At 36.9% G+C, this 15824-nt stretch overlaps 1 protein-coding gene across 1 annotated transcript in view; it reads right to left on the reverse strand.

Annotated features, from left to right (window-relative positions):
• arhgap24 (Rho GTPase activating protein 24) overlaps positions 1-15824 on the reverse strand; it is an 80672-nt gene that overhangs the window by 33495 nt on the left and 31353 nt on the right. Inside the window, exon 3 of the mRNA XM_037692371.1 lies at positions 12427-12514. Coding sequence (XP_037548299.1) covers positions 12427-12514 — 88 coding nt within the window. The remainder of the gene's footprint in view (positions 1-12426; positions 12515-15824) is intronic.

Raw genomic sequence — 15824 nt, forward strand, 5'->3', positions numbered from 1 at the left:
GCTGTGTTAGTATTCTGTGTGGCCATGCAGAAAGACAGACCTGGGTTGGAGTTAAGATCCATCGGGAGCATAGGAAGATGTGCCCCCTTCTCGATTTAAGGTTGAGGGAGCAAACGCCACAGTATCGCTGCTGACCACCAGCCCCCAGTCGTCTCTTCTTCATCTGTTCCTGCTCACAGCTCTATCTCCTCCCATCTCTGCTAAAACACACCCTACTGTTCCTCATAGTTCTCCTCTACCTCAAGTAACTTCTTTTTTTTTTTTTGCCTACAATTTCATTTTGTTAAGTTAAAAGCAGGTCAAAAAAACTAAATCATCAGCAGAAGCGAGGTCAAGCTGAGGCTACAGTCTGTCTGTCTGCCCCTTGGGAAGCATTTCACTCTCAAAACTTCTGTTAAAGGAGCTGAAAGAGCAGGGAAAACAAATTTCTGAGAACTGTGCAGGACAGAGAGAGGCGAGTGAAGCCGAAGGCAAGATGGTGTGTCTGCTCTTTTCTGAACGAAGTGAGACAAGTGGGAGCTGGTGGTGGAGGGAGGGTCATAAATCAGGCAGCCCTCCCCAAAGTGGGGGACCTGTAAATCTGGTTGATGAAGAGTGGGCTCTCGGCCAAATGACTCATCTGCAGTGCTCTATAAATACTGCCGTGCAGGGTCGGCGAGGAGATTGCTACCGTTGGCCAAGAAACTCTGAGACACTGGGCTTTCTGTCTCTGCAGGAAAGGCCTTTGATGGTCTCCTCTTTTCTAAAGCTTCACGTCAGAACCTCACTTCTTTAGTACAGCACACCATCAAACCTGGACAAGCACTATTGCACCTGTTGGGTGTAATTCAAAGAATAAAAATGCAGTTGGTTGGGGTTCATCTAAATATTTAACTAGAGAGGGGAAATCTGTTTACATACCACCAGTCTGGACATCCAAATCAAGAGACAAGCAGAATCTCCTCAGCTGAGGCCCCATAGGGCTCCTTTGTGAAACATGGCCAACCTGATGCATGCTAGAGGTCAGAGTGTAAGGCTGATAGTAGAGATTGGAATGTGACGCGTCAAATGCCAACCTCCTCAATAAGGCTGTTATGAAAGCGTCTGAACTTCCCGTCTCTGTGCATTTCCTCTGGAGGATGTCACTGCAGCCGCCTCGCACGCAGTAATAATGAAGCACAGACACCAAACAGGAGGAGGAAGAAGGTCTGGGATACTCAAAAGAATGAAGTGGATATTCCAAACATCTCCAGCTTACAGAGACGGTATGCAGCTCTGTGTTTAGACTGATAGACTGAAATGTCTGCTTTTTGTCACCCTACTTTTTCAAACAATTGTGACACATTTCAGACACACAATAGCTCAGGACTTAAGAGTGATTAAACACATGGTTATGGTTTATTCTATTTTATTATCATGTCATTTGTTGTTTATTTAATTACAAGCTGCTAACTTAATTTCTTATTAAAAGACTGTGATGGAAATATATTATTTATTGATCGGCTTCCTGATGCATTCAATATCAATAACCTTTATAATCACTTTCTAACTTTGTGGTCATTGAGAGAGATATTACAATGTTAAGACACTTATCAGACAGGACAAGGCATGAATAAGTTTTGTATATGTAATGTATTGACTCTCTGTGGGTCTGAATGTTCTCCAAATCTTTGTGTTATTAAATTTGATGACGACTACACCTGATTGTTTGTAAATCAGTTTTCTTTCTATGACAATGACACTTTGGTCTAGAACTAATGGAGTATACATCACTTCCCTTCTCCACTTTTTCCTCTTGTGCTGTTCCTGCAGCCCTTTTTCATTTCTGATCAATCATGACTTTATAAAAATGGCATTTATCATCTCTATGAACAGTTTGATTATTAAAGTACCCTGTATTTGCTATCAGTAAAACACACAGTAACATATACTGTGTTGGCTGTTGGTTAAAATACAGACAATATATAATTAAACCCCTTTAGAATATAAAACAAACTGTTCATATGTGTTCCATCTTAACCATTTCACTTACTGCAAGCATAAATAGCATTGTGAAATGTGCAAATATTGATTTTATGGTCACATAAATACAAAAGATTTGAAAAAGCTGAAGAAAAAAAATCTCCAACTCCCCAAATAAATAAATAATAAAACAAAAATAAACATTTTAAAGACAATTGGACCTCTCTACAACATGGTCCACCTTGCACTCAAGGTAAATCTTCAAATCGTAATTTAAATCTAACTAAAATTATAATATAGATATAATATATATATAGATTTTTCTACCTGGATTATTGAGCATGCATCAGGATAATTTGATTCAGTTCTCCTTCACTAACTATTTCTCAAGTCGTCAAAAGGTTTTGAGCTAAAGCCAATGGTTGTGCAAATTAAAAACTTATAAAGATCATAATGTCAGAATCACTGACTTTTTTCAGATGAAGCAGTAAGAAATGTGTTGACAACATTATCCATCAGAACTTCTGCAGCACAACAAATAATTCCAGCAATCTCAAGGAGAATAACACCAGTATTTTACTGTTATTTAATAAATCATTTTGTATTATTTGCCTAACTCAGTTTTATAGAGATCCTGTAAAGCACACTAGTGAACATAGAGCAACACATAGTTGTGATTTATGAAGGGGGCCTGGCTCTATTTTTTGCTGTAACAGACACATGAGTGTCAGTGGGTTAAGTTTTAGTGTCTTCACTAACTTGTCTAAAGTGAGTTCCTGCGGTCAGACAGAAGTAAGAGTTAAGCCAAGCGATAGGGAAGGTTTTTAAATTCTGGCAAAACAATAAAAGGGAAGCCAGTCTTTGTATAAAACTATGGACCTGGCTGTATATTTGCATTTAAGAGTTATAACAATGTTTGTTTTCAACTTTGTGTAACCCAGTCAATTTTAATGCATGTATTTCCTCAATTTTATGCTTTCACCTTGTCCACTGTTTTGGGATCAAGTGTGAAATCTCGTGAGATTTTGCGGGATTTGAGTTTCATAGAAAAAACATGGCTCCTCCCATCGTTTGGGAGAGCAGGCGTGTGACTGTGGAAGTTCTGATCTGCTGCAGGTGGGCATTAAACAATTTTAAATAATTTATGTTGTATTTGGACTGTTATATACTTACTGGTATGCTTTTCAGCTTTTAGGTATCTCTATACTGTGAGAAACTGCTGTGTTTTGCGTTTAAAAGACTGGAAACAAACGAACTGGTGAGTGCATTGTTTGTAGGCAAATCCTAATTGTTTGTTGGCTTATAGCCTTTAAATATAAATGGTTAAACACTATTTAATGGATTAAACGTTTATTATATTGTACTTTTCTGCCATATTTAGCATTTAATCATACAATGACTATGAATTTGAAGAGTACTCTATATGGAAATTATTGTTTGTGTATTTATATGATGATAAACCATTTAGTAAAGTAAATCATGTACATGTATATCATCACTATATTAATCTCATGTATTTATAAAACTATTTATGGTATTGATAGTGATTTTGATATTAATACTAGAAAATGATCTTAACTTGATCCTGTTGTACAGGCCAGGTTTCTATGATGGTGAGCTACCACTAGGCTTCAGGCCCAAAGAACCCAGAGCCAGAATCAGATCTGTTTTGTGCAGTAGGAGATGCTGTGGCCTGCTCCCTACACACACCCAAGAACCTTTACATGCACTAAAGGCTCCTGAAAACATTAGTCTTTACTGACTTATCGAACTGTTTAAACCCCTTGAACTGGACTCTGGACTATTGCCCTGGTCTTGGTTTCTCATGAATTGTGGGATTAATACCAGCATTTGGATTTAGTCTGGATAATTTGGGAGATCTGTTCATCTATTGTAATATTTTGTTTATTGAAATAATGAATGGATTGATGGCATTGATGACAGAGCTTTTTTGTACATATTGTAAATAACATCAAATGTAATACAAAGCACCTCATCACTGTTTTTCTGTCCCTGTGTTCTTAAATGCAACCATAACCTTTCATAAGGCAAACTTTAGAACCTTCTAATAACTGGCCTACTACTAATACTGTTCAGTGATCACCACTTTACTTTATCTGATTAGTAGCATCTACATCATACATGCTACATTTGCACAAGATAATTCAAAAGTATCCTTTTTGAACCTGTTTTTGTGAGAATTTGAGCCAATAATTGTGATTCAGAGCACATTTGTGTTCATTTAGAGGATTTTCTCTTATCTGCATCTTCACCTGTCAGGGTATGCTAACAAGAAGTCCATGTTTTACATAGAATCCTGCGTTCTTGAACTAAACATTGTCCAGACCGTTTGCCCTATAATGTGGCATTTTTTGAAAATCCCCCACATACACACACACTCACACACTGAAGTTTTTCTTATCAGAGAGACCAAAGCTGCATTTAGCTGACCAGATAATTACAAAGATCAGAACAATCTGCCATGAGTCTACGATGACTAACAGCTTGCAGCTCCGACAGCCTAAACTCCATCAGCACTTCCCGAGGGAGGGAAAAACCTCAAACACCTGGCCATCGACCTTTTCCTACAACCCCCAAAAGCCACATGAAGTCAAAAGTATTAAGAGGTTAGTACGCTTTGAACAATGCTCATATGCCTGGGAGCAAAAAAACAAACAATGGTTTCACTTTGAAAATCCATATTTTAGTTCTTGTTAAACCGGTCCTTTATTGCACATTATTAGAACATAATTTGTTTTTTAAGTTTGCCAACAATATTTCTTATGCTCACCACCTTTTAATAATAACTTTAAGCAAATTCTTGATGAAATAAAATAAAATTTAAACTTACACACCCTGAGTTAAACTAATTACTTCACATTTATGTACATCTTGTAATGCATAGCCAAACTAATGGCTTAGTCACAATGAATGTGTTAAGAAAGAAGACCCAAATACAGGAAGCAGGAAACTGGAGGAAAATGATTGTATTTACTCATTGCATGCTGGTAAATTCAGGCAGTCAACAAAACTACTCAAAAACCACAAAAACAAACAACAAAACAGCTCTAATTAAACCAGGTCAGACAGGTGAAGTCAGTAAGGATGGAGAATATTCCCTGCTTGAAGATAACGAAGCACAGGTGAAGAGAAATGTAACAAAATAAGCTTAACAAAACACAATTTCAACCTAAAAACAAAATAACTTCAATATCCAAAACTAAAATTCAACAATGTGAAACAAATTGGAGGAAAAAGTGATTTTTAAAATGACCTGAAGCACATCATCTTGGTAGTTCAACAGACATTTGTAGGAGTTATATGTTCATCTTCATCCATCCATCCATCCATTATCTTTACCCGTTTATTCCATTTTGGGTCACGGGGGTCGCTGGTGCCCATGTCCAGCAATCACTGTGCGAGGGGCGGGGTACACCCTGGACGGGTCGCAAGTCCATCACAGGGCCACATAGAGACAAACAAGACAAACAACCATTCACTCTCTCACTCACACCTAGGGACAATTTAGAGTTACCAATCAGCCTAACATGCATGTTTTTGCTCTGTGGGAGGAAACTGGAGTACCCAGAGGAAACCCACGCATGCACGGAGAGAACATGCAAACTCCACCCAGAAGGCACCTGGACCGGGGTTTGAACCAGGGACCTGTTCGCTGAGAGGCAGCAGCTCTACCAGTTGCGCCACCGTGCTGCCCTATATGTTCATCTTATTAAACCAAATCAGTTTTTAAAACAAAGCAAACTGAGTTGAGTCTTATTTGGCACCGTTTATGTTACACAGTCAAAAATTAACAGAAATATTTTGGTTTATTTAGCCTTTCACAATATTTTTTTTTTCCAAAGTCATATTTTCACCATGTTGTTCATACTTTTATAAATGTCATAGTTTCAAATTAAACAATTTACAAGTTAAATATTTAGTTTACAAACTAAATACTTAAATTGCAAGATAAATACTTAGTTTGTAAACTAAATATTTAGGAGTAAATTAAATATTTTCAAAACTAAATATTTAATTTCCAAACTGAACATTTATTGTCCAAGCTAAACATTTAATTCCTAAACTAAATATTTAATTTGCTAATAGCTCAGACCTAAATATTCAATTTCCAAAATTTATTTGCTAACTAAATATTTAGCTTGGACCTAAATATTTAATATGGAAATTAAATGTTTAATTTACACTTAAATATTTTGTTTACTAACTACTTGCAAGTTAAATATTTAATTAGCAAATTAATTTTGGAAATTAAATATTTAGCTTGGACAATAAAGATTTAATCTGGAAATTAAATGTTTAATTTACACTTAAATATTTACTTTACTAACTACGTGCAAGTTAAATATTTAGTTTACTAACTAAATATTTAGCTTGTAAATTAAATATTTAGTTTGGAACTTTGACATTTATAAATGTATGATAAACATGGTGAAAATTTGACAGTGCATGCAAATTAAATTTTGTTTCTCAGGGTTGAATGTTTGTGTTCACATTCCTGCTGCATTTATGGAACAATGGATGCTACAGATGTAACATACCTGTCCTGTTTTAGCTTTATCTTGGGTGGGGGGCTGGGGGCCAATTAATATTTCAAATAAAGTGAGGGTGGTGATTGATGATTGATCTCTCTGATAAATCCTGCTCAGTCGGTGTGTTGAACAAGAACTTCTATTTTGATTTATTTTAATGCATTTTGCTTTTAATTTTCAAAAATCATCTTGTAAAACTTATTACAGTTAACTTTTTCTCATTTGTGTCTTTAGCTGAATTAATTTTCCTTCCTAATTTTCACTTTGTAGTGTTCTCTTTTTAAAAGGTTAAGCATAAAAGGATTGATAATGAGTTCAGAACATGTAAACTGTTCTAAAATCTTGTTAATCAGGCAGACAGGGCCTGATGAATTACAACAATATTCAAATATCATATTGATTAGGATTTCAGTATCCCAGATAGAAAACTCACTTATGCATAATATTTTGCTTTGCAGCAGAATAAATTTGTAAATGAACAAATTATAAATGTGTATTTGCAGATCAACTGCTCCAAGTGGAATCTTCTCTTGAATTGTAATGATGCATTCGTTAAGTGTGAGCATGTTACACAACTTAAACATCAATCTATAAACTCCGTTTTACTAAGTGTGCAGGCCACTGCAGTAAAAGGATATGCAAACAGGAAATGATGAGACAACACAAGCTGCAGCTACACACTGGACTTGTATGTACACATGGGGGCATCACTGACATTACACATGCACATAAAACATGCCAGCAGCTGAATTTATCCATAACTATTGTGGCAAGAGGGTTTTATAAAACCCATCTCTGTAGATTCATACAGGAAAATGTCAGCATGGCGGACTGTTTTATCTACCATGCAACAGGGGCTTCTTGAACCTGACGTACTGGCATCTGTGGAGTAATATTCTCTATCAGGGAACAAGCTCAGTGATTGCTCTGAGATTAAAGGCCTCCAGAGCTGGTTAGTTTAATTTAAATACTTCTGTCCATCATTTAATCATCAGCCTCGGGTGCTTTAGGTCTACATGTCAGCTCAGTGAGGCTATACATTACAGTGTCCTTGAAAACAGCATTCTTGTCTGTGGTTACAAAATTGCACGTCTGTCTTCAGCCTCAAACCGTCGACTGTAGAATCAGCCTGAAATTCAGTCTAGTTTTTTATTTTTTATAAGAAGAGCAACATACAGGTTTAGTGATCTGGATGAGGCACATCACAGATAGGACACATTGACATTTTGCATTTGATGTTGTAATTATCAGTGAAACAAACATAACAATAATGTGATTTTTATTACTGTTCTGGGACGTTGGCAGCCTCACATTCCAAATATGTAAGATATGCACTTAAATGAAAAGAGAATGCAGAAAAATGCATTTCTATGCTGATATGAATTTAAAAAGTGTTCCTTAAAGAATGTAAATTACCAGACTCCTTGGATTTGACACATTTGAAGTAAACATGTGATTTAATCTTTTTTGTTATCTGATTGAGCCTACAAACCTTTAAACATATCATACAATTAGTTAGTGCTCAGAGTATGTGTTGGGGATGAGTCTGTTACTACCATCCCCAAATTTTGCTCATCGTTTGTAAAAGTTAAAGAGTTAAAACCAGTTTTGTGTTTTGCTAATGTCGACTAGCTGCTGTGGCAACTTCAAAAGTTTATGAATCTTTCTGTGAGTATCATCAATATGCGGTTCATGAGATATTTTGCTAACAGCCAAACAAGCACAGGTACACAAGCACAGAAACATGACCACTCACTTTCTGGGCAAAAAATGAATACAAAATATAAATGACAGAAAACACAACAGATGATTATTTTACAGATGGACTATAAAAAATAACGTGAATCTTTGAAAGGAAATCTTGATATATTTTTTTTAAGTGTCACCATTTCCCTTTGTAATCATTACATTAATTAAATACTATAAGAGCTCACGTATGTTCAATTAAACCATTGTCCATCTAAAGATATTGAACTTCTTATAATGTTGCAAAATATATATTTTTTTTAAATTGTCAATTTAGTGGGAAAAATACAAACTCCAAAGATAATTCTTAATGTAAATACTCACATTTTGTTTTATGTATTTGTAAAGTCTTAAAAAGTGGACTAACCAGAACAAATTGTTTCTTTCAAGAATAATTTACAAATACAAAAAATGTTCTAAAATACATGTTACGGTTTTTAATTTCCTTTGTGTACTGCAGATGTTTGCAAAATGCACACATAAATTAACTGTATTGTTATACTTTAATATCAACACATGGGGGCAGTATTGTTGTTTAATGGAGTGAGGCTCTGAAATCAGCCTCACATCAGAGGAAATGCCTGCACAATATTTTAAGTAACACTCTTGAGCCAAACAAACTATTTGATGCTGAAACTAGAGGAAATTATCCTGCTTCAGAAATAAATCCTGTGTGATTTACTTTGGAAACACAGTTTAGGCTCGAGGCCACAACGTGACCCCTAGGGTTAAAGGAAATGTGAAGGCAATGAGCTGGGAAGTATTGTCATAGTTCAGCAGATGCGTCTGACCAGACACTTCAAGCAGATAAACTGAGAGACAAAACAAACCCAAGAAAGTACCTGAGGCAAAGAGAGAAACTCAAATGAAACCAAATCCCAGCTTTTATCGAGGCTTGGAGCATACACATAGTCTCCCAATCAAAAAACACAGCAGGGAGGTTTTTTTGGTTTTGTTGTTGTTGACTCTTGCACTATTAAAAAACACTATTACTCACAGCTGAATGAAAGTCACATTCAGCAGCAGGTATTCATTCAGTGTATGTGGGTAAAATGGAGTAAAGTCTTTTGGTATAATGAGTTGTTGCCTGGTTGTGTTGGCACTTGGTTCAGTTCAAAACTCACTCCATGCAGCCATATTAAGATGATTCCTGACATTCTTTTGAGGATTAAACGGCAGATAAAAGTGAACTGAGAACCAGAGGAAGGAAGAAAGTTCTGATAAATGTTTCAAACAAGTTAGAAACAAAAATACTTTTACCCCAATGTTGCTTTGTCTATGAAGGATTATATGCCAACATGGAGGATGCTAATCTTGTGTCTGTTACAAAAAACCTCACAAATCACAGCACTGATTTTGTACAACTTGCAGAAAGGGATCACTGAATGGACCTGCAGCTGCTTAACCTTTTGGGTTACTCCAATTTGGGATGGCTACCACAGCTAACTGCCTAAAGCCAACACAAAAATGATAATAACTCAGTGGGTTTTACAGATATTGAGCTAAAATTTGATGTGGTAGTATGAAAGTTGCTAACAACATACACCCTGAGGATGGCATCTCACAATATTGTATGAGAATTTGCACCACATTATTTACAAGGTGTCTGTGTCATTTCCAACCATAAGATGATTGTAGTTTAAACTTTGGCACAATTGGTGGTAGGAGGGCGATATGCCTTCAAGGAATGCTAGGCTTTTAATAATAAAAGTAACTTAAAGCCAAAAGTGGAGCCTATTTGAGAGTTGGATCAATGTGTTCTTTGTGCTTGCACATGTTTTAACATGTCAGTGTCAGTGGAAAACAAAGTCTGGGTTAGGTGAGCAAAACAAAAGCCTCACTGCGTCTGTACCTGGGGTGTCAGCTGAAAATAAAGCCCCGCGAACAGTTCCAGTCTAAATATTGTTGCTCTGTGGTTAGTTTGGTCTCTTACTGCAGCAGGCTCAGCACCCAGATGTGGCGAGACGAAGACAAAAAGAGAGGAGCAGAAACGGCATCAGCGAGCGCTCGGCACAGGTGAATGACAGATACAGAAAATGTTTTTCCATTTTAAACATTTTCAGATGTTTGTGAAGTCTCAGTATAACTTTCCTGCACAGCTGAGGATACAGAGTGGACTTTCAGTCTGAGAGCATGATGCTGCTTCAAAAGCCCCCCACCCCCAGCAACCAGCAGATACCAGTGCATCTCCACCACAAGAAGACAATGATCATCTCTGTATGACCCAACATCTCCAGCAGCCCCCTCCCCACACACGTCTTTTGCTTCCCGTTTGTCTGCCTGCCAGTACATTCTGACTGCAGAGCCACACTTAGAGCAGTGGAATAAATACGTTGCCTATTCCTTTCCTTTGCTCTCCAAGCGTCTTAGACTTCTTTATTAGCTGTCGGAAAACAAGCCATGTTTTTGGGTGCAGAAGATGACGATGTCTGAACCGATCACTTGTATTTGAACGGATGCTGAATCTTTCTGCACATCTGAATGTATTTAAATCAGACTCAGCTTTTTTGTCATTGCACCGAAGCACAACAAAATTACATTTCAGTACAGCCCATGCGAGAGAAATATAAACAAACTGACGTGGGGAGACGGAGGTGACTGAGGCCACCAGCCTCAAGAGGCACAGACCCATGTTTCAGATGAGGAAAAAAAACATGAGGAAGAGTGTAGGTGTAAAAAACAATCAAATCTCGCACTGTGTCCTACATGGGACGGTGATTATTGCAAAAAAATGATCTCAACACATGAAACAGCAACATACTGATGACATAATACATTTATGCATGAGGAGGCCGACAAGGGCAGTGAGTTGTTCATGGACCCTGCCAGAAAGTTCCATAGTCCTGATAAAGATGGCACCGTGTCTTATCAGCCGGCTCAACTCTGATGCAGATCCGCAGATGTCCTCGGGAGGGAAGCAATTTGGGGGGAGCTTCTCATTCACATAAACAACCAGGAGAAGTTGAGATCCAATTCAAGGCCGAGTGGGGAAGCCATATTCAGATAACACAATTATTTTGGGTCAGGACACCTCTGCTTAAATTTCCATGTCTGCTTTTATAGTTCTGCTGGTACGTCTCACTGGCGATTACAAACAGCCAAATTTTTTGGTCAATGGTAAATGAAAAGAGAATACACGGCATACTTGGGCTACTCGTGGAATTTTACAGCATCTATAATCAAATAGACTCTGCGTTCACATGGAATAAAATACAGACCAGTTTATAGATTTCCAATAAAGATTTTGTTGAAAATATAAACTACATAGAAGTGTATTTAAAGTGACCAGATTATGCTCATTTACAGTAGCTGCTTAAGAAATGTTGCAGTCTTCTGTATAGCTTTACATGCTTTAATATTCACACACCCCAAGGCTTTTTGTCACATTTTAGCTGACAGTCCCTCATATCTCCTTAAAGATGATATATCACTGGGCTGCAACAAGCTGGCTACTCCAAATTGTGAGAAGGCACAATTTCTATTGCAATTCCCCTGAACTCAACACTGCCTGGCTGCTTGTGTCCATCGAGAACTGGTCACTTCATGAGGGAAAACATCTTGATGCTTGTGGTTCATCTAAGGGTTGGTGACACATGAAAAACATGACGGACTAAGTTATTTTGCAGGGCTTCATCAGCATTTAGCACTCTGTTTCTTCAGAGAGTACAGATGTTACAAACTTCTCATGAACTTAGATTAGATAAAAATATATACTGTTTTTCTGTGGTCTCCCATTTTTCATCTAGATCCATATGGAAGCTTTGGTGATAATAAATGTAAATTGTTTGACATTGACATTACTGGATTACTTTGACAAATGTTGACAAGGTAAACGACAACTTCATGTTCTCCTTCCTTTCTAATTAAACATATGGCACAATTCTAACAACACACCTGCTGTTTATCTAGAGCTTCTCGAGTGTTGAAGCTTGTCAACAGAAAATATAAAATCCATTATAAATTGATTTACCTTTTGAAATATATTGAGAATTTTTAGAGTTTAAAGATGAATAAATCCTTCATTAAACATTGCAAATACACATTATACAATCTCTTAAAGGCTGCAGGCAAAAACAAACGTTAATCAAATTAAATGATTTTTTTAAATGTTTTTGTTCCATTCGTTGCACATTGCCCTCTCCATTCATTTTCCATCAAGAGCAAAAGGATTAAAGTGCTATAATCTTACCTGGAATGACCTCAAAAAGAAATTTCCCTCCTTCATCACCACTGGTTGGATGTTCTGTAACTTTGTTTCCAAGTAAAATAATGACTCCCTGTGAAGAAAAGAAACAGACATATTAGGAACACTCATTTGTTTGAATTTATTAAAGGTAATTATTTAATGGCAGTAATAAAATACAGCTGGTGGGCTCTCATTGGTTTATTAATAATTCATATCAAAGTTAGTGCTCAGAGGATGTGATTGGAATGACTCTCAGATACCACCACACTAAGTTTGGGCAATTTCTGAGATTGCTAAAGTCGATTAGCTGTGGCAGCCATTTAGAACTGTGTTGGCTCCAAAGGTGAGTCTGTTTTAAGGGCACCTTCAATAATAACTTGCTGAGAGTTTCAATGAAATCTTCCTGCTGGGTCACAAGGTATTTTTCTAACAGACGGACACACCATCACCCACCTTTTGAGACAGCAGACAAGAAATGTTTTATGCTACTTGAGCTTAAAAAATATATGTAAACTGCTTTTTTTATACAATGTATAATAAAACATTGTTTTCAATAATAGAGCTGAATGTTAATTTATTTCTATCAGGTGTGTGTTTTTTATTTTTGTTTATTTCAATGGAAAATGTATTTAGTCAGGGAATCATATATTGAAAAAAATATGTAAAATTTGCTCAAGGCATTTTGTTTTACAGTCAGTAATATTTTTTTTTTTTGCATTTTCTGTCATGTTTCAACAGAGTGACTGTAAATCATTTAGATTTGCAGCTGCTGTTTTTAAAGTTGGGCCATGGGGATTCATGTTTTCAATTTTCCACCATTTCAGACCAAACAACCAATAAAAAACAGAACAATTAAACTGATGAATAAGAAAAACAACCACATGGTGCTTTATGAAAACAGACTTATTTTTTTTCCCTTTTGATTCAGAAACTGCACAAAATATTTAACAACACTCGTACAGTCTGATTTGTACTCGTTCCAAGTTAGAATGGAATAATCACATTTTGATCAAGTTGTTGAGGAATGATTGTTTACTTTAGGCTTAAAAACTTGTCCTTAAACTTATTATGGAATGAGCAAAGATTCAGCTTTATTGATGACTATAGTTCAATTCAGCATCTGACAGCCATTATACTGACCTCTAACCAGGTTAATGCTAATGTGGCCAAGATGTGTTTGAGTGACGACTTCAGTACCGTAGACTTAAACACATTAAAAAGATCTGAGAGGGACTCGGTTTCCTCTTTAATGAGCCATAACTGTGACAACCAGGAAGTGGAAACCCTACCTGAGGCCCCAGATGAAGTGCTTTAAAAACTGCAGTAAAGACCAGACAGAAGCAGAGGAGTGAGAAGGGAATGAGAGCTCATTTGAAGTGGTTGTCAGTAAGAGAATCTGCTTTGCTTCAACATCTCGAGATTAAAAAAAGCTGGTTTCCATCTGGTGCAGATCTTTTCATTGTGCACGCTGGATCAATTCGAGGGAAACTGGAGATGTGGTGTTGGTGCGAGGAGACAGATTTTATTAACATTTGAGTAAACGTTGCGGAACAAGAACAAAAAAAAGGCTCTATCTTCTGGCCATACCATTAAAGCACAACCCCACAGATATTCCTCCTTTCTGTCTGGAACCATAGTCACACTTTCCATACGTCCTCCCCCGGTGGCCCGTTGTTTGCTGCAGACACCAAACCACAGGCAGAGTAATATTTGCCCGTCATCCTGGTCCAACTCAACTCTATTAAAAACCCATCCCATATTTAACTTTCTTTTCGTTTTTACAAGTTTCACAAGTTGCTAAGTTGGATGAGGTCATGTGTGGAATCTGTGTAATGACACAAAACCCAATTATCTTTTATATTCAAACCAAAAAAAAAAACATCAGTCAAAGGAGGATCAGAGGAATCTGTCGTAGAGAAGGCGACAGCAGGAGGCTCAGGCTTGTTAACAACTCGGCTCATCAGGATGCTGTGCCCAGCAGCTCCACATGAGATCAGATTTAGTTTTTTTTTTTTTCCTGAATGCAAGCAGATTCTGACAGGGACTCCCATCTTTTACAGACATATTCACAAATTGGTCTGACCCACACAGCATCAATTACCGGTACATCCATATGTGACTTTGTTGGTAACAAACTCAACATTTAACCTCACTTTGTGATTAATTTGATAGTTCTCCTCTTTGCTCCATTCAGTGCTTCATTTTAGACAAGTTTTCTCAGTAATATGAAGCTTTTCTTTTGCAAATCAAATTTAATTGCCATTTGTATTATTCTCACATTGCAGGATTTTCCTTTTTCTAATCCCAATCACTCTGTTTGATTAAATAAATCAAGCCCACAAGTAATATTCTGTGCTCTTAGTTACTATCAGTCCTCTTTTTTTCTGTCTCAAGAGGGCTGGTGCTAGTGAACCCAGTGGTGCAGGCAGGCAGGGAAGGACTCAGGATGTATATATATAAAATGAAGAATTTATTAACAAAGCAAAGACCTGACAGGGCAGCAAAACAAAAATAGAAGGATCAGGATATACTCACAAAACAGATCATCACCAGTGAACAGAAGACAAAAAAAAAGCTGTAATAACTAATATAATGTTTGCTTTGCTTACCAAAGTTTAACCCCGTAACAGTTTTGTATTTGTTTCCTCCTAGTTACAAATTAACCCCACTATTAGTTGTCCTAAAACACATCTTTGGTAGCATTACCTCAGCTCCAAAGAGCTAAAATTTGACACCAGGAGGTGCAGAGATTAAATACAAGTATGACTGTCCATCCATCTCCCCATTATCTTATACCCACTTCTTCCATTTTGGGTCACGGGGGTGGCTGGTGCCCATGTCCAGCAATTACTGTGCGAGGGGCAGGGTACACCCTGGACAGGTTGCAAGTCCATCACAGGGCACAAGTACGACTGCATGATAGTAAAATAACAGATCTTTGGATGTTTTAAATTATAACTTTTATTTAAAAAAAACTAGAAAACTTTGACTAAGTTAAAATGAAAATAAGAAACATTTCTTGTTTCTTCATGCCTACCAGTTCAATTGTTGTCTTCAACAAAATGTACTCAATGAACTGATTAAACAAGCCCTTGTGTTGCTGAATTATTTTTATCACACACTGCCATGAAAGCTGGGTGATCATGCAAAAGCCTTTGCCTCTCTGTGTTTATTTATGTTTGGTTTGTTTGTCTGATAGCAAATATCTTATGAACTACCGTAAAAATATTTTAATGAATTTCTCAGAAAGTGATTATTGAGTGTATATTTACAACAAGTGATTAAATTGTGAAGTAAATTTGATTAACAGCTGTTGGACCTAGGCAAACACAAATGGCTGCACTCAGCCGGTTTTACAATTACTGATCTGATAATTGGCGTGGAGATAGCTGGGAGTCATC

Source organism: Nematolebias whitei, chromosome 18 (assembly GCF_014905685.2).
Source record: "Nematolebias whitei isolate Nwh7 chromosome 18, NemWhi1, whole genome shotgun sequence".
In the NCBI taxonomy this organism is placed as follows: Eukaryota; Metazoa; Chordata; class Actinopteri; order Cyprinodontiformes; family Rivulidae; genus Nematolebias; species Nematolebias whitei.